Source organism: Malaclemys terrapin, chromosome 1, assembly GCF_027887155.1.
Source record: "Malaclemys terrapin pileata isolate rMalTer1 chromosome 1, rMalTer1.hap1, whole genome shotgun sequence".
NCBI classification, from domain to species: Eukaryota; Metazoa; Chordata; order Testudines; family Emydidae; genus Malaclemys; species Malaclemys terrapin.
In genome coordinates, this window is record NC_071505.1 from 215,675,643 (window position 1) to 215,696,076 (window position 20,434).

A 20,434-nucleotide genomic window follows, 5' to 3' on the forward strand; every position below is an offset into this window, starting at 1 on the left:
CTCTCATTGACTTTTCCAGAGCCTGATCCAATGCCCTTTTCATTTTTCAGCACATATGCCAGGTATTGCTTCAGCATGTAGTCAAGATATTTCAGCAAGTCATTATTCAGAAATGGATTTCCAGATTTATATTTAAATTAATTATTTTAATAAACCATCTATTTGTATCTTTATAATGTTATCAAAACCCCAGCTTCCATTAAAAAAGAGAGAAACATTTTGCTAATGTTTTCAATTGCAAAATGTCAACAAAAATAAAAAAATAAAAAATCATTTTTGGAATTAGGTCATTTTTCAGTTTAAAAAAAAAAAATAATGGACATTTTTTACCAGCTCTATCCAAGAGGTGTCAAGGTGAGCATTTGAAATCTGTACTTCAGATAAAAAGGAAACTCACAATACTGCATGTTTATTGTGAAAATGCTTAATATTATCCTTTAAACATGGAACTTATTTAGGCCCTTGCTAGATCTAAGCACTTCTAATCGGATGGTCTCATGTCTTTCTAGAAAATCCTACAGTGTGAAAGGGAATACAAAAAAATAGTAAATATGATCATACTTAACCTTGCATTTAAATGACCAAAAGGATTTTAACATGAAGTTATAAGCAAGTTTTAAATAAATTTAATGCTGAAGCACCTAATCAAACTCACAACAAAAAGAGCATTTAAAGTCAGCAGTTCTTATCTGGCTTCATGCCCTAATGCAGGGGTAGGCAACGTTTGGCATGCGATGGGGGTGGCGAGAAGCGGCGAGAAGGGGGCGGGCGAGCGATGTGCTGGCCGTGGCTTCTCGCCCCCCCCCATTGGCCCGGGACAGCGTACCGCGGCCAGTGGGGGCCGTGATCGGCCAAACCTGCCGCGTCAGCAGGTAAATAAAACTGGCCCGGCCCGCCAGGGTGCTTACCCTGGCGAGCCGTGTGCCGAAGTTGCCGACCCCTGCCCTAATGTCACCCTAATGAAACTGAGTCAGGATTACACCAGGGAAGTACCAAGTGACTGTTACATCAAAGAACTCTTATAAACACAAGCCAGCTATAAAAATGTGCAAAATATTGTATCCATATTATATCATATTCTGAACTCCTCCTCTGACCAAACTAACCAAACACATGCTAAGGGAGAACATGCACTAGCGCCAAAACAAAGAATATCCAAACCTGTATGAGACACAAGCAACTTACTCACCGTTGAAGACTCAGTGACGTTAACAGTTGCCACTGAAAAGTGCAATTGGAACAGCTTTTGAAGGTTATCTACACAATTGGTAAAAACAGCTGTACATCAAAGTGAATAGTACTGTGTGGGAAATGATCTTTGGCCAATGAAAATTTGACTGTGTGGTTTTAAATTTCGAAGTTAAATTCACCATTTAAGTCTCATCTTGCTTTAGAAATATAAAATGACATATTACTGCATTCTTGCTAGATCCACTCAGAATGTAGACTCCACTCCCCTTTTTGATAATCAGTCCAGTTCTTAACAGAGTTGTAACTGCAATGATGCTTTTTTATTACAAAGATCACAAAATCCACCATCACAATTAGCACCCTGGTTGGTGGTCCCAGAAGTGCCAAGGACAGAGTGGGTATAGAGAATTAATGCACTCCAAGCCCAGATTCCTCCAGCATTAAACCTAGTGCCTTGATTTTGCTATATTCCCTCATCTTCTATACATAGACACCATCTTCTATTGCATCTGTAAGAAAATAACTTCTGATCCACCATTTCATTTGCATTTAATTCATTAACTAAAAAGCATTAACATTGGTTTACTAGAATCTGTATCTATTGACATAAATTGTATCATTATATTCATTTCAGTAACTTATTTTAGATTTTTCTTTTGACACATTGATGTTATTGTTCTAAGGAACGAGTTATGCCTACTACAGCTGAGTCTACCCACAAGCTGGATATTTTCAACACATGCCTTGAAACTTGCATAACCAAATGCGACCCAAAGGCCATGGAATTCCAGCCCCCAATTGCTCTCTGAAACACATATACATCCCTGCAATGGAGGACAGGAAGAGTTAGAATTAGATCATTCCATGGGGCCCATCAGCACACAGATCTCGTCCTTCTTCCATACCACAATCCTCCGCAATATCCCTCCGAGAGACCTTAGTGGGGTTGCTGTGCATGGGGAGGTGGATGTGTTATGCTCATTGTTTTTCTCTTCCTCTCTTGCACCCACCCATGCATCCTTGGCAGCGTGGTGGGAGATTCTAGAGACTGTGGTGGGTAGGAGAGTGTCTGGTAACATACCTGCAATGAAGCTGTGCTGCCTGGGAGCTGGAGGAAGGCACCCAACATTCTGTTCTGGAGACAGACCACCTTCATGTGAATGGCTGTGACCTCCAGCAGAACCCCCAAGATCTAAGAATTCAGAGGAAGACCCTCCCCCCACTCTTTCTGTGAATCTCACAGGAACAATATATTGGAAACTGAGGGAATATTTGTGGAGATGTTCTTGCTCCTTTTCCATGAGAGTGGTGATCTGAAAATTAATGCTGAAGGGTTCAGTTCTGCAGGCCCTAAACCAAACTTCCATTAAGGTCCATAGTTTGAGCTGGGACTGCAGGATCAGGCCCCAAATTTGTTGCAATACTTACTTTTGTATCATTGTAAATTCATTCTAGAATGTTTCAGATAAATAGCTCTTTTCATTCTCAGTGTAACATATGGGCAAAACCCAGGTTTCATGGCTAAATTTGGATGTTCTTCAAACTTGCATTTTCTTTTTTCATATCCATGTTATATTTTAAAAACTGGACTGCATTAAAATGTGAAAACAGTATACTCCCCATCATTCACACATGTCTGCAATGGATGCATCAACAACAGTTTTAGTTTTCTAAATGTTACAGTCAGGAGCAGCGCCAGGGTTTTTGCCGCCCTAGGCGGCAGCACTCCTCCTCTGGGCATTCAGGGAGCCTGGGGTCTTCGGCGGTGGGGGTCCTTCCGCTCCACATCTTCAGGGCACTTCAGCGGCGGGTCCTGGAGCAAGTGAAGGACCCGCTGCCGAATTTCTGCCGAACACCCAAAGCGGAAGGACCCCCGCCGCTGAACTTCCACCGAGGGCAGCAAAATGTCGCCCCCCCCCCCCGCCCCCAAAGCCTGCCGCCCTAGGCGACCGCCTAGGGTCACCTGGTGGAAGCGCCGGCCCTGGTTACAGTTACTAAGTAGACATGCAGTGGCCTCTGGACTTAAATTGTGTCAGTTGCCCATTAAGTCTGATGTATAAAGATATTGAAACGAGTACCTTGAATCTAATTTCAAAACTACATTCTGGAATCATGTCAGAATAAGATCTTGTCTACACAAGAAAGTCACACCAGTTTAATTAATTCCTGAATTGATTTAGTTAGACTGGTGCAAGTGCCTTTGCAGACATGCTTATTTCAGTTTATGATGGCTTGTTTTAGGTTATCTTAAAACAGCTTCCTAATCGACCTAAGCTAAACCCAAACAAGCATGCCCATACAAGGGTTTGCTCTGGCTTAACTAAATCAGTTTAAAGTTATCCCTCTAGTCAACCCATTGCAATTTCCTAATGTAGACGACATGTTATCTGGTTACCTATGATTTTGATAGCCAAAATATACCTCTAGCCAAAATATACCTCTACCCCGATATAACCCTGTCCTCAGGAGCCAAAAAAATCTTACCGCATTATAGGTGAAACCGCATTATATCGAACTTGCTTTGATCTGCTGGAGTGTGCAGCCCCACCCCCCCGGAGCCCTACTTTTACCGTGTTATATCCGAATTCATGTTATATTGGGTTGCGTTATATCGGGGTAGAGGTGTAATCAGTTTTTTATAACATGTGCAGAAGCAGCCAGCTAATCTTAGGCAAAAACTCTTTCCAAAGCCCACGTCCCTGAGAGGAGACCAAAAAATCCCTTTCTAGGTAAAACTACCCTTCAACCATGGTCCCCAAACAAGAATCACCAGTATTTAATACACATTCAGTCAGTAAAGGAGCAAATATATTTTAGTTTTATTTGTAAAATATTCTTTCCTAAGGGCAAAATACATTTTACAAAAGTTAGCAAAAATTGGTACAATTATGAGGAAACTATTACTATTTTTTGTTCAGTTATTTGGGTCTCTTCAAAATGGAAGATAGAGGTACACATCACATCGACAGAATTCAGTGCTAGTTAGCTAAGCCTATAAATATGCCATTCTGACATTTACATCTGTGGATGACAGTGGAAAAATTCTCTACAAATACCGGAAAAAAAAATCTAAGCATTTTTGGTATTTTTCTGATTTTTGTAACTGGAAATACCTAGAGACTAGATTCTAAAACTGTTGGTATTTTGCAAGGAGGATCCTAACGAAGAATAATGAGAGAGTTGTTCTTGTTTATGACCAACAAACTACTTCAAATGTTAATTTGAGGATTAAACAATAATGGCATAAAGTCGATAATGAAAATAAATCCATTCAAATGATTCATTTAAGCCTAAATGTATATACAGTCATGTAAAAAATGGAAGGAAAGTTATTTTCTATTCACATATTTATTATGACTATAACAGTCAAGTAATTTCCAAAATAAGATGCTTTATTAACATATTATGTATAAAATCTTATAGAGGAGGGAGGAAAAAAGGAACACATGTAACTATTTTTGAGGGACAAAGTTCCAGCAATCCTGACTAACTTGGAGACAAACAATGTCTGAAAAGAGAGTCTGCATTTTCACCTTTCAGGGTATGACTTTGTAAGGTTGGGATGTCAAATGCTTCTAACTACTAACAACCTACAAAAAACAGAGCAAATATTCTTGATAGTTCACACAAACTGCCCAGAAACCTAAAAGTTGTGACTATTATAGGTGAGTCTGGATAGGTGTAACAATTGTCATCTTAATCATGAGCCAGGATATACAGAGCTAAAGCTTGAGTCTCTTTGGCTTGAGCTAAAGGACTGATGGCTTGATGCCATGCCCAGTGAAGCCAATGGAAAGCCTTCCATTGTCTTCATTGGTGGACCAAGGACCCAAGTTCTCTAGTGGGAAGCTCAAACAGATTCCTATCCTCGATGGATTAGACACAGAGGGGGACATGTAACAAACACAGAACAATGGGTTATGTTGGTATGCTAGTCCTTGATTATCCTTTCAAAAGGATATATTTTGTACTTTACACTGAGTAAAAGAGAACCAGAATATATATATACAAAAATATTCTTTTTTAATATTCATTCCAGACAAGAGCCAACCATCGGGAAGAGGAAAAATATTACTTACCAGCAATTGTATTTGTTGTAGTTGCCCTCATCTTCCCTTATCCTACAAAAAAATCTCTGCTGTAGGATGGGAGAAAAAAACGAGATGTCTGACAACTCAAAATGGTGCAATACCAATCACACTCTCCTTTCTATGTTATAAGTTTTTTCAATTATATTATCCAGCTGTTAGAATAAGTTTCCTTCCCCAAACATAACAAGCTTGACCCAGATAGGCTTTTAAATCCTTATTCTTTTGTTCAGGGGGACAATCATTTTCTCTTTCCTGTTCTGTGCAGCGTACTTCCTTAAGGCAAAATTATCTCTTCTGGGGCCAATACTTGTCTGACAAGCACCTACTTTCAGTGAAGTGCTCATCATGCAACCAACTATGAATGGAGTAAGGCATCTCTATGATGGGAATGAGTGCCAGTTGCTCAAGAAGGGAGGGACCCCAGGTCTTCCGCCATTTTGGCCTCGTGGAGTATATTATATAGTGCTGGGGACAACCCGACAAGATTGGCTTCTGTATAGTATTTTGAACAACCTCAGCATGACTGCAGCTAGATGTCAGATGGTTGTAAGACATGTAGCATTTTAGTCTGTAAGGTTGATAGTGTCACTTTCATACGGCTTTACTGAAGTAGGGCTTTGCGGAGGACTCTTTTCACTTGATGGCGGTGTGGCCAAAACTTTCTTTCGGACTCCAATTGCAGCCTTCTTATGGTCATGTCTAAGACTGCGGATTGTACTGTTTATGGCAGCCACACATGCTTTCCAATCATATCCAGTTTCCTTTAGATCAAAGGATGGGTAGTTCTCTTGAAGAAAGTCTAAAGATAAATAACCAGATAAGTAGGGCATTATTATCAATTATTTATGCAAGCTCTGTTTTGCTTGCATGTTTTATTTGGACACAACTGGGCCAAAACAAGTATCAGAAGTGCATTCTCCCAGTACAGAATACAGTCAAACTCACCATTAAGTTACAAGGGTCAAAGCTAGACTGATGATGAAGTCTATTTTTAAAAAGTTATTGGAAAAGTTGAAATACATAAAAGTGACTAGATGGCCTAGGGAGATGATATGTGGACAGGGTTTGTTTTGTTTTGTTTTTTAATCTAGCAGAGATCAGGAGTTGGGATAAAAATATATCACCCCTTCATTCCTCCCACTGGTTGTGCCTCTAATCTTATGGCAGTTTCACGTAATGTTTCGGAAGCTGCATGATTTATTATGGATACAAGGTTAGTAATTTTTATTTATCTCCAGTCCACCTTTTGAAGAGAGTTTAGCTGTGCATACCTCTGAGAGCATTGATCCTGTTGCAGTCCAGTGGACACATGCCACGTTCCAGATTACCATACACATTGCTCTTCACCAATACATCTTCTGTGAAGAGATGGCGAATCAGATAGCGAGCTGACAACTCTGGCCGAGACTTCCCCTTGGCTACATAAATAACTGAGAAGGGTAACTGAACATTGCGCCATGGACTCCCAAGATGTTCTAGAGAGGAAGTTGGAGAAATAAATATTTTATTTTCATTGCAGAAATGGTGTTTACCATGCTTTCAAAGGACCACATTATACTAGAATACAATTATTTCCACCTACACTACTTACTTGGAAAGGCCAGAAGAAATAAACAGATAGATAGATAGATAGATAGATAGATAGATAGATAGACAGACAGCATCTTTCATCCTGAAAGATCTCAAACCACTTGACAAACTATATAAGATATGTAAAAGCAGCAGAGTCCTGTGGCACCTTATAGACTAACATCTGTTAGATTTCATTTACCTGTACTTAAACTAGCACAGTAGTTTTGGAATCTTAACATCTGTTAGTCTATAAGGTGCCACAGGACTCTTTGCTGCTTTTACAGATCCAGACTAACACGGCTACCCCTCTGATATATAAGATATGGGCACACTCATTAAATGAATCACTGTAGTTAGAAATAAAATTCAGCAGCTCTGGGATGGAATAATGATACCTAGCTAGGCAGACAACCAGTGTGCAACATACTGAATGTTGAGGAGAGGAAGAAAAATTTTAGCAAAGGACATGAAGCTAGCCCTGGTCTTACAAAAAGCATCATAGGACCTTGATTTCTGAGGATCCCATCTGTGTGACCCTTACAGTTGCTCCTTGAAGAGTCTTACGTGCAGTAATGCATAAAACTCCATGTATCTAAATGGTTGCAATAATGCAGGTAGAACCTGGGCTTTGGGAACACTAGGTATTTTAAACACAATGGCTTAGATTTGCAAGCCAACCCAAGCAGCCAAAAAGATTATTTCAAATATATATTTGCTCTGCTGTACAGGAGCATAACAGAGACTTTGTTACGCTTTCAGAAATGCTAGTTATGCAACTGGACTTGCTTCAGGACTGCTTCCTGTACTGTTATTTCATCTAAAATAAATAAATAAATAGTCCTTCCAAGAAATAAAAACAGTGCTGCTTTCGGATAGTATTCAAACCTTGTGGGTGGAGAATGAAAATAGAATGAACATTCTTCTATATTACTCTGAAACTACTTAATTTCAATGAAGAAGCGAGCCACACACTGAATAAAATGTACATTATATGTAGCAAAAGAATAGTCAATTACGAGACCTGTTGAGTAAGAGGGTCCTGACACCTCTTTCGTGGGCTGCTCAAGCTCTATACAAGTCCCACCAAATCAATTGTCTCCCAGGGAACTGGCCACAGAGAATTTCCCCCAGAGCTCTCTATAGCCATTACATGCCATGTAGTATCTTGTTTTACTGCTGTATTTATAAACTGTGCACTTTTATTAATGGAAGAAAATAAAACAAATTTTAAGGCTGCTTTTAGGATTATTTGGAAATTGTTATAAAGTTTAGCACAGTGACAGATCTGCCTGTTAGATTAGGATATAGAAAATTTCTCTGCCTCTTTAATATGCCAAGCTGCCTTGGAACATCTATTATTTCTCATATAAAGTGGGAAAATAGGGTAATAATGCATGAACTCCTGAAATGCTAGATGGACTATTTCACAGATGAGATCGCCAATCTAATTATTCAGCAAAAGTGCAAATGTGTTTATGATAAGGACATGGGTGAAGGGGAACACAGGTGATCTGTTGCCAGAGTCTGTTTGGCATGAGGGGACATACTACCTATACTGAGGGATTATTTTGGGAAAAATGGAAAGCAGTCCTGTAGGTCAGTAAACCCCGTTTACCACTGTGTAGGATTCAAGGCGCTGTATATCACAAATGATTTCATTTACCTGTACTTAAACTAGCACAGTAGTTCTGGAATCTTAACATCTGCTACTTCTCAATCAACTGTATAAAATGCAATTTGTGTTAATCCAGAAGATGAAAGTCTCCTAACTTACCCATTGGTTCCAAAGACTGTAGTTTATTGGATGAAGGTGCATGGAACATCTCGGGGACTTTATCCCATGTGGTACTCTGAAGTCTGTTTGTTGTTGAACTGGTCATTTTCTGAGAGGATTGAGAATTGACATCACTATCTTCCCCATTATAGTTTAAATCCACACAAATAGATGTGTCTGGAGTGTCAGCAGGTTTCTCCTTCCCTTCAGTAGTCTCCTGAAACACACAAATGGGGTTAATGAATGCTTTGGGAGAAATCTACCCATTTTCCAGTTAAGTGTGTCAAATGATTTCCATATTATTAGGAATTAGATTTCACAAATTTGAGAAATTGTTAACCATACGTTTCAACCACAAGAGCCACATGTCAGCCACTTGTTGAGGTCCTTGTGTAATGAGGCACTTTGGAAGCTGAGTTGCATGGATTTCCAGGTGTTCTTGGGGTGAAATACCAGTGTGATGCAAAGGCTGGAAATATGTGATCAGATGTGGGAAGGCCTATGAGAGTATACAGTGGAGGTATAGTCTTGGGGAAACATACTCTGAAACTAGACACACTGAAGACCCAAGGGTTGCAAGGTGGAGAGGAAAAATGGATAAAGTGAGAAATGCTGGAAGTTATGCCAGAGATACTTTGGGTGGAACTGTGACTATCATCCGTGAATGGACAGACAACATCCCGGGTTTGAATTAAAGAGGCCAGGAGAGCTATAGTGTAGGTCGAGTAGTTCTGATCCGTTTATTGCACCCAACACAAAACTCAGAGATACTACTTCCCAGGGAAACCTTTACAGCTAGCTGAACAACTGCAGCATTGAATTCTACACATCAAAATAACGGTTTAACTTGTAAGCCATCTTTCCAACACTGTTTTGAGCCCCTAGCTATTGCAACACAGTTCAGGATATGGGAGTGAAATAATTGTTAAGGCTTCTGGGAAAGGATCCTGCTGTACGATTATTTAGAGTAACAGAAGACACTGCTGAAGTCAGTGCAAATTGTTTTGGAAGAATACTGACTGAAGGGGATAGATGGGGGTAACAGAGAGTTTTCATTCAATTTACAATAATGTTAATAGACTATAAATAAATTAATTGGTAAATAAATTCCAGTGACATGGAGACAGTCTACTGTCCATCAATAGGTTAAGATAAATTTGTGTGTCCCTAATAATAGTGGTATGATAAACAAAAGGGTATACACTTTCCATTAGTTTAACCAAACGAGGGCACTTGCAAAGGTTTTATTTAAATAGTTTAATGGTGAAAAATGTAAGAAATAAAATACTTATTAGTAACAGTTCTTAAACAGTAATTTTTGCTAAAGGTTTTTTGTTTGTTTGTAACTTTATTTGTTTTAAGTAAATATTCATGCATGACCATTAAAAGTGTGTTTGAGTTGATCCTTAATGAAGAGCTCTTAAAAATAAATTCTAACGAGGGATAATCTGCACTATTGATGGAACTCAGAAGGAGTGGGGTAGCTAGTTATACAGGGCCCCAATTCTGCAAAGATTTATGCATGTTCTTAAATGGTTAGATGACTGGGAATAATTCAGATCACACAGGCCTTCTAATAACTAGCTACTTAGACTTTGGTAAGATTGGTAATTATTCTATAAAATTACTACAAGTTGCAACAAATTTTACTACCTATCGGCAAATATTACTGTATTTTCATTTTAGGATTTTGCATGAGTGTGTCTTTTGTTATCATAGAATATAAAAATGCTGACACTGTTCCACACATACCATTGTGACTGGAGTCAGTGGAGCTGTGTTGAACCATGACAAAATAAGTCCCAAAGAGTCTTAAATTATGGGGCTCAGGTGGTGAGGTACTTACTTATATATCTAATTCTGTAAGAAAACATTTACTCTCTCATTAATAACTATTACACCTGGAGATGACTTACTGGGTTTATTTTGGTTTCACAGCGTAAGCAGCGGATCATGGCATTGACGTTTGTGATGCAGGTTTTCCAGTCTCTTCCATATTCACTCAGGTCATAATTTGGGAAATGAGTTGCAAGAAATTCTGCACACAAAATGTAGGAAGTCTTTTAAACTATGTAATAATAAAGAAGCACTAAAAAGAACTTTAGTCAAATAGGTGAACACAATGAGATCAATTTCAAGTGCTTACCAAGATTTGTGAATGAGTTTTTGATTTTAGCTTATATTAAGGAAATGTATGGTAGACTGGTACTTTCAATATAGGCAGCAGTATACTTCTGCATCCCATTACAAAACTGAGATGCATCAGAAAAGTTTCCATGTACCTGATAAGGAGCATTTTCTTTATTCAATATTTCTTAGTAGATACATGGAAATTGTCAAACAAACTACCTGACTATCAATAGAGATGACAGGACTAGCAAAGGGGCTAACATATATCATTCTATTATTCATATGAACTGTGGTTTGCTTTCTGCCCAGACAGAATAAATGAATGCCTGATTTGTGAGTCTTACAAAAAGGAGTAGCTAGTGTATGCGTAGGTGGGTGCATGTGGGTTTGGGTCTGGGAAGGGCATTTCTCAAAATGTTGCCACCCTCACCACTTTTCAAACAAGGAAGAAATGGAGGGTTAGGAGAAAAATGCTGACATGTCCATTAACTTGTGTCCTATGTGTATTATGGCCTTATAATACAAAATGAATATCATCAGCTCTGATTGATTAATGAGAAAAATATGAAATTAGAGTAATCAGAGAAACTACCATAAATATTGAAAGAGTTTACAATGAGCATTTGAGGGTAACTAGATAAAAGTTCCCTACAGAACCCAAAGGTGCAGAATCGAGCAATATTCACTACCAGGTAATGTAATACTTGCTGGATAATGAGTCACAAAAAGGTAGATTGAAGGACACAATGTAAGGTTCATAATTTAAGAATCCAAGAAAACTGCTAAGGAAGAAAAGTGAACTCTACGTGTTTTGTAAGTTAGCATACCTCTAACCGCAGCAACCTTGTTAGGATCCAACGTTCTGCGCCCCCGGGCACTGACACCCATAATGCTACACAGCAACGTTTCCTTGGGGAACAAGACACGGACTAGGTAACGTGCTGCATACTTCGGTTTGGTCTTTTGTCGGGCTTTCATCAAATAGTTTCCAAGAACCTTTACATTTCTCTTTGGGTCACCAACATATTCTTTGTAAAGCAAAAACATTTTTTAAAAGATTAGCACAAATCTGTTAAAAGAAGGAGCTCTTCCCCAAACCAATTTCTCTCTTTACATTTATGATATTGTAAACTCATATTTCCTAACCTTTCATTATCAAAACTAGATTGACTATATATTATCTATCTTTGCACTTACAGGAGACGCAGAAATAGCTTCCATCAGTATATTCTGACTGAATTAGCGTTCTTAGCTCACTTGTATCAAGCATCCAAAACTGATTAAATAATAGTAACAGCATTTTTTAAAAGCATTTAAATGTGTAAGACACAAGAATGACCTACTATGTGCAGATACTTTTATACACATTTTCAAGAAAACATCTCATGAAGGTATCAGGTGTGAGTGTCCATTTTATTAGGTGTGCACAAACAGAAGTTGAGGCACCTTTGAACACTTTACCAATTATTTATATTACTCTAAAAAATAAGTGAATCTGAATGTGATTGAAAACTCCAAAAAAAAAAAAAAAAAAAAAAATGCTGCCTTCCGCATGACTCAGGGTATATGTACATCATGAAGGGACTTAACATCTGCCGGTGTCATGTGTACTTACCTAGAACATAAGAACGGCCCTACTGGGTCAGACCAAGGGTCCATCTAGCCCAGTATCCTGTTTTCTGACAGTGGCCAGTGCCAGAGGGAATGAACAGAACGGGTAATCATCAAATGATCCATCCCGTCGCTCATTCCCAGCCTCTTAGGGTGAAATGGTTCATGGAGATCTTTTTGGTGATCCACAGAATTAAACATTTTGGGAAAATAAGTAATGGAGCATTTGGAGGTCTCTCTTACAAAACAGTCCACAGAATGAAAACATTAGAAAACCTCTGTCTTATCCCATTCAAGAATTAGCATTCCTTACACACAAAGCAATTAAGTTGCTTTCTCAAATGAAGAGCATACTGTAAGTTATGTTCCACACCTCGCTTTATGGATAACATATTTTTATATAATTATCGTAAATATTTATTATATACAAGAATATTTTGTTTTCACATGAAAGCATTACCAAGGAACTCCTTAGATTTAGAGAAACTCCAATGCTGCACTTCCATTGTAATGGCAACTGAGATTTTACTGTCGCATATTGGCTCACTGTGCTTACAGGGAGTCCTTGCTGTTCTGTACCACTGGCAGCATGAAAAAAGCTTGCATCAGTAGGACAGTGAAAGAAGAGGGCTCATTAATGCAATCCTGAAGCATTAGATCTGCTGTAAAACTAAGATTTGTTAAAATGCCCAAGTTATTCTGCACATCAGAACAATCAGTAACATAGAAGACTCAAATGAGTATTTGTTAGTACAGTGTACATACTAACTTTTTCAATATTTGACTTCAAGTTTTAAAGTGACTTCCTGTATATCATGCACACCCAATAGCTTTATTCAGAAGGCTTTAAATATTAATCCACTTTTAAAATGCAAAAGGAGAAAGTCAGCTCTGCTCATTTATTTTTGTTAAAGAAAAAAAATGGAGCGCCTTATGCATGCATTTTATTCATTGTAATTTTCCACTCTACTATACTCAGCATATGTGACTTGTAACTCACCAAAACTAGGATTGATAGAGACAGAAGAAGATGGCAGTTCTTTACTAATATTCGCACTTCCCGGTGTGGCCCTGTAATTCATCATCATGGTGTTTCTCCCCAAACTGGTTTCAGATGGGGTTGGCATCACCGACGACACCATTGGGGAACCCACCGCTGAAGATGCTACATTGGCAGTGCTTTCCATGACTGTGGTTACAAGACTTGGTTGTGGAGGAAGGTCAGGGATCCTGTTAGCCACTGTGTATGGTGGATGCAGTGAGTGAGTGGAGACTATAGTGGGTAGGGGTGGGCTTTGCCTAAGCAAAGGTTGTTGCGATTCAAGTTGAAGAGTTTGTTGAACAGGTTTTATTGCAGAGTTGGCCTGGAGATGGCTCTTTTGTAGCCTAACCCTCATTGATGTGCTAGGCCCTCCTTGTCCAGGGGGAGAGATATGAAGACTTGACTCTCTTTCCATTGGTTTCTGTACTCTAATTTTTCCATGGGGTAAATGATTGGAACTTCTGTATGTAAATCCAATGGGCCTCTGCAAATGTGATAGGAAAACAATAATTAATGTAAAACTGCACAAATCTGTTTTTTTTTCTTCTTCATGAACAAAAGAGATTATATCTCAGCCTAAGCATCTGGCATTAACTATAGTCTTTTCATAAAGATAGCTCTGACCTCTTGGCATGAATCTAACTATTGCATGTTTTTCGGTCTCTATCTTCATGGGTTTCCACAGTCCAGACACCAACATAGCATTCTTCTCTTGTGTTTGCATCCTGCTTCTAAAGTTCTTCCCAATCACCTGCTAGCATAACATTCCTTCAAGAGCTAAATAAGTAGCTGAGGAACAGACTGTACATATATTAGTAGTTGATAATGGGCATATTTTTGTACAATATTTGCTGAAAAATTCGTCAGTTGGTGTCACCAACCTGCTGAGCTATAAGTTGTTGCTCCTGCTGCTGCATTAAAGGAAAAACATTTGGTTTTGCACCTTTTATTTTGGTTGGCTTCTTTACAATGAAGTAGGGCAGAAAAGTTTTGTTTGGTCTCAGCCTCACACCCTTTTATCTGTTTGATGCATTAGGAGTGCAGGCCCTATTTCACCTGGAAGACTCCATGATGACTGGAAATGATTTGTAAAGTGATGACATTAAAGCAGTGGTGGGCAACCTGTGGCCCGTCAGGGTAATCCGCTGGCGGGCCACGAGACAGTCTGTTTACATTAACTGTCCGCAGGCACGGCTGCCCGCAGCTCCCAGTGGCTGTGGTTCACCATTCCCAGCCACTGGGAGCTGCAGGCGGCCATGCCAATGTAAGCAAACTGTCTCGCAGACTGCCACTGACGGGCTGCAGGTTGCCCACCACCGCATTAAGGGAATAAAACTGGAGCAATTGAAAGAAGAAATAAGTGTTACTAAAAATTCTTTAATTTCAATTAACAACATTTCAGAGAAAGAATGCCTTTGTAAGACTATTAAACAACAACAGTTATGGAATAAGCGCTAAAAATATACATCCTCCAAGATACCCAACAACTCTTACAGCAAAAACAGGGGAGGTCAGAAATGACAACAATGATTTGTGGCCTGGAAAACATGTTTTACTATCAGAGACTAAAGGAGCTCAATCTATTTTGTTTATTAAGGAGAAGTGTAAGAGACAACTTGACCATAGCCTAAAATTACCTACCCATGGAGAAGCTATCTGAGACTAGAGGACTCTTTAGTTTAAAAGCTGAAGTCAGTAAAGTTTGAACTGAAAATAAATGCAATTTTTAACAGAAAGAATAATTAGCTATTGGAACAGATGATACAGGGATGTGATATATGTTCCATCACTTGAAGTCTTTAAATCAAGACTAAGGCCCAGATCCACAAAGGGACCTAAGCCCCAGATTTAGGTCCCTAAATCCCAGTTTTAGGCAGCACTGCAATCCACAAACTCCCCTCCACTGCCACGTAAGCCTGTGGGTTCCTAAACTCACCTCGGCACCTAAATTTTCAGGATAAAAGTTTCCCAGGGGCCTATGTTTCTGGGTGTGCACACTGCTGCCTCACTATGTGTGTCCAGATGTCTATTTCCTATCTAAGCCCAGCGTGACCCATGAAGCAGGGGAGGACATCATCTATCTTCCCTGCAGAGCCTGGGCCGGTAGGCATGCTCTGAGCACACCTATTGGATCAGGACTGATTCAAAATCCAGGAGGAGGAAGAGGAAATGGTACCCACTTTATAACTTTTAGCACAGTAGTTACAGCACCCAGCCAGCATATGGGAGACCTAGATTCAATTCTCCCCCTCTCTGCCAGAGGGGGAGTGTGATGGGGTGTACAAGCCCCCCACACTGGAAAGCACGGGGCTAAAGAGCTACTCTGGGCCCAGCCAACCTTGCCCCAGAATACCCACAAAGTCTGCACAAGCTAGAGGAGGAAGTTAAAAAGAGGAGCAGAGTAACACTGTGGCAAGCAGATAATCGAAGTGAGCTGGCCTACACCCTTGGAAAGGAGCACCACAGGAGCTCTCGCTGCCTGAAGCATGGTGATAGTGACCTGACCAAGCCTATAAAGAAGGGACCTGTGACTCTCTGAAGGCAGAGACTTTATTTGTGTTTTAGCTATTTACTTCACCCTGTAGGAAGAGAGGGACAGGTAGGAAGTATCCAGGGAGTCGGCTGCATAGCACCTCAAGGTGCAGGACTTAGCTGGCTATCATTGGGCCCTGGATCGGAGCCCAGTGGAGAGGGTAGACCCAGGCTTCTCCTACCAACCCCTAAAGGGGGACAACTATGAAAGTCTGTCCTTTGGCAGAGAACCTAATTGGGGGAAGACCGTGAAGGTACAAAGGTCTAGACCAAGAGACTTCAGGGGAAGCCCTGAATCCCGCACTGAATTCTGAAGACTTTCCCATTATTAGACTCCTGATACATAACCCAAAAGGGGTGGACTGAAAGTGTGACCTGGCTGGAGAGCTGAGTCACTAAAAGGACAGACTGCTGCAGGGTGGAGCTGTAGTAAGAAAGGGGTCTTCCTCTTGGGCATCCAACTTGCCACACCCCTGCACAGCCACTAAGCAGCACTGGTGGTGAGCGTTTCCCTTCCCAGAGAGAAGGAATTTGAACAGGAGTCTCCCAGCTCTCAGGAGAGTGATCTAACCACTGAGATATTCTGATTTAGGCTTTTTTCAGTCTCTCCTATTGATGCTGTTCTATTGTGTATAAACAATGAAATAGCTATTGGAACAGGGGGACTGCATCCTCAGTCTCCCACCTCCCAGGTGGGTGTGCTAAACCCCTGGACTTCACTCTGTGGTCCAATGACTGTATTTATCCAAGGTGCAACAGCTACAACAGGACAGATTGAGGGAACCCCACATCAAAATATCCTATAGCTCAGAATTAAAACACTCTTCTAAGAAGTGTGGGAGATCCCTGTTCAAATCCTCTCCCTCAGGCAGATGGGGGAATTGAAAGACTATCTCCCACATGAGTTCTATAACCACCAGTCTAAAAAGTATAAGGTGGGTGGCACCATCACCTCCTGCCATCTCCCTCCATTTGTACAGAGTAAGGCAGGCCCCTAACTCATTCCTTCAAGAAATGGTTTCATAGATTCCAAGGCCAAAAGGGATCACTGTGCTCATCCAGTCTGACCTCCTATATAACACAGACATAGAACTTCCCCAAAAGAATTCCAAAGCATATCTTTTAGAAAAACACCCTATCTTGATTTAAAAATTGTCCAACATGGAGAATCCATCACAACCCTTGGTAGATTGTTCCAATGGTTAATTTCCCTCACTGTTAAAATATGCAGCTCATTTCCAGTCTGAATGTGTCTAGCTTCAACTTCCAGCCATTAGACTTTGTTGTATCTTTCTCTGCTACACTGAAGAGACCATGATTAAATATTTGTTCCCTATGTAGGTACATATAGTCTGTAATCAAATCACCCCTTAACCTTTGGCAGTAACTGCAGTCTTTCTGATTTTTTTAATTAAAATGTTGTGTGGCATCAAGTCAAACACCCTACAGAAGTCTAAGTCTATTATGTCAACACTGTTACCTTTATCAATCAAACCTGTAATCTCATCAAAAACATATCAGGTTAGTTTGACAGGATCTATTTTCCTTAAATCTATATTGATTGGCATTAATTATATTACCCTCCTTTAATTCTTTGTTAATCAACTCCAGGAAAAGGGGACCCAGCTGTGGATTATTAAGAGAGATAAGCGCCTAAATCCAGGCTCCAGGGAAGCACCTATCTCTGTAAGAGCGGTAGGGTTTAGCACACACCCTGGTCATTGGCTTCTCCCATTGGTTACATGCTGGCTTTGTGGATCGCATGCTAGGACACCTATCTTTCCCCAGGCTTTGTGGATCCCATTGTTGTTCCATTGATTTCCTAGGTGCCTAAAGTTAGGTGCCAGAGTGTCTAGCATCCATTTGGGCCTGGATGTCAATCTAAAACATACACACTAGTTCAACCACATGCTGTTGGGCAAGATGCAGGAGTTACCAGATTTCTTCTATGGCTTGTTATGCAGGAGGTCATGGTCTATGATCAAAATGGTCCCTTTTAGCTTTAAAACAAAAAATGAATCTTTGACATTCCTGTATTTTAAACTTAAGGTAAAACACCAGCAGGCATTATAAAAAACAAAAGGAAACAAGGATAGCCTTAGAAGTGTTTTCTTTATACGTCAAAAAAAAAGCAAAAAAGAATTAAAAAATGTTTTGAAAAATCGCTTTCAGGTCATTTTTAGCCTCAGGAGAGCGTTAAAGTAGTTGCTGTTCCCTGTGACCATGTGGGCTGAGGGGGCAAAGAGAGGGAGTGCGAGAGAGAGGCCACGGGGTTCCAGTGCCCCACAGTAGTGGGCAAGACTGCTCTCTGCTCTGAGGGTTTTGGATGATTGGACATTCAAATCCAAAGAGTTGTCAGGACACAAATTACAACCACAATGTACTGTTTCATCAACTGCAATGCATTCAGAACTCCTCTCTCTCTCTGTGGCCTGGTGGCTCTGGAGATGGGTAGACAGACAGACTAATGGTCTTTCATTCTGTTCTGGTCTCATGACATCATTGTTGCTGAACAGCGTTACATCAGAGAAACTGTTCAGTACTGTTGATGGCTGTACAGATCTCTCAGCATTCTCAAGAACCATCTCTGATGTTTTTCCTTTAAATGCAGTTTGCTAATAAATTACAAGTCTTGATATTCTGTCTGTTTTAACAGTACATTGAATGTGCAATAACTTGACAATGGTTCAGTTATAGGAAAGCAGTTAAATGTAGTTAATTCCTTTAAAAATCATACCAGCCAACCTGTGAGTTATGCAGAAACTTTCCTTCTCTGTCAGCAAAAACCAGCAGACTAACATCTCTCCTGGCCTTCCCACAGGACTTAATTTGTCCCCAGGCTTGGTAGGACTGAGTAAGTCTGCTGTGAAAAGTGATACTTGTATGTTTGTTAATATCACTTTTCACAACAGACTTACTAACTAGCAATAAATAAATTACAATGATTTGGACATGTATATGTGCATATTTATTTGGTTTTCCTAAAGCTAATTAAGTATTTTAGGAAAAAGTGAGAGAGCAGCCACCAGCCAGAGTTGGTGGCCACATTCTGAGGCCACCAAATAATTTGTCCCGAGAACCCCTAGCCTACCAAATTGACTCTGCCCACTACTACACCGATAGAGGACTGAGCTCACGAATGCCAAGTATACAATAACCTGCCTTTAATGGATGCTAAATCCACTTTTGACCACAGTGGAAGGTGAGAAGAGTTTAACCCTCTAATTTCTACTCATGCTTGTAAAGGGACTCTAATACTCACAGGTTTGAGGAGCAATGGCTTCATCCGGGTGTGTTGCATTTCTGAAACCTTTCGATGAAGCAGATCAAATTTCTTATCCAACTTCTGAATGGCATCATACATGGCCTGGCAATAAATGTGAAAGTTAATGGAATTTTTCTACTATTACAGGAACAGTAAATAAAAAGCACTACATTTAAATTTGACAAAAGCAAGGAAGTGTCAATAAGGTTGAAGTTCCTTCCTTAATTTCTGTCTAAACTTTGCAGCAGTTCAATGGATAATAAATACACTTTGTAAAGTGAATTATACGCTGATTTACTTATGCACCACAAGAAAAGATAACCGCATGGTAAATTTCAAGCTTGAAAAAGCATGCTGCTTTTCGAAGATCTAATTTCAGGGAAAGACTTACTCTTGCTGTTTTAACATCCTCCTGCACATGACTGGAATTTAAAGGTTGTTCTTCCTACTGCATCTAATATACAATTGATTTTTATCTAATATAATGGTGCATTTTATTTCACATTAAAGAGATATCAAGCAAACTCGGAAGTAGACTAGTGGCACAAGAAGAATTATTATGTGTTATCTGAAGTGTCATACTACATTTAAATCAGAGGCTTAACACTACTTTACAGATAGTTAGAGACCTTTAAAAATAGAATTATATATTTTTCAAATACTTGGCTAAGATACTGATAAACAGCTCACAAGGTATTGATTTCTACATCACTAATAGGAAATATACCTTGGAGGAATATGTATTCCAAAGTAAAATGACAAATGTATGTGATCTAGACAGCAACAGTTTCAGCTCCAAGCCTCAAAATGATTATAATGCTGAAGTCAATTGCACACCCATTGATTACACTCAAGGGAAAAAAACACAAACAGAATTTGAAAAACACTTATTTGGTTGAAAATACCCAGAACATTTTGGCTGATTTTCAGTCTTTTTTTCAAGATCAGCAATTTGAGTCCCCCAGAGATTTAAAAATTGACTTTGCCTTACTTCGAGAATCAGATATGAAGGTTTTAAAGTAACATTACTGTAAAGACCCCAACATTTCATAGACATAAGAGCCATGTAAATCAAACTGGAGTTCAAAGGCTAACAGCTGTCCATATATACAACTTAGGAAATCACACATCTGAACAATTTTGTCTACTATTATTACAAGTAACACATAAGGTTACTGAACTAAATTTGTAGAGAGGAAACAAGTTGTGTTTTCAGAGTGTATGGT

General features: G+C 39.6%; 1 protein-coding gene across 6 annotated transcripts in view; it reads right to left on the reverse strand.

Annotated features, from left to right (window-relative positions):
• Positions 1-3,986: 3,986 nt before the first annotated feature.
• BEND2 (BEN domain containing 2) overlaps positions 3,987-20,434 on the reverse strand; it is a 35,260-nt gene continuing 18,812 nt past the window's right edge. For all 6 annotated transcript variants that reach the window (XM_054006841.1, XM_054006832.1, XM_054006850.1 and 3 more), the window contains 7 exons: positions 19,206-19,310; positions 13,370-13,895; positions 11,586-11,786; positions 10,545-10,666; positions 8,629-8,845; positions 6,554-6,757; positions 3,987-6,081 (listed from right to left, as the gene is read on the reverse strand). In XM_054006841.1, the coding sequence (XP_053862816.1) occupies positions 5,846-6,081; positions 6,554-6,757; positions 8,629-8,845; positions 10,545-10,666; positions 11,586-11,786; positions 13,370-13,895; positions 19,206-19,310 (1,611 nt within the window). In that variant the 3' untranslated portion in view covers positions 3,987-5,845. The remainder of the gene's footprint in view (positions 6,082-6,553; positions 6,758-8,628; positions 8,846-10,544; positions 10,667-11,585; positions 11,787-13,369; positions 13,896-19,205; positions 19,311-20,434) is intronic.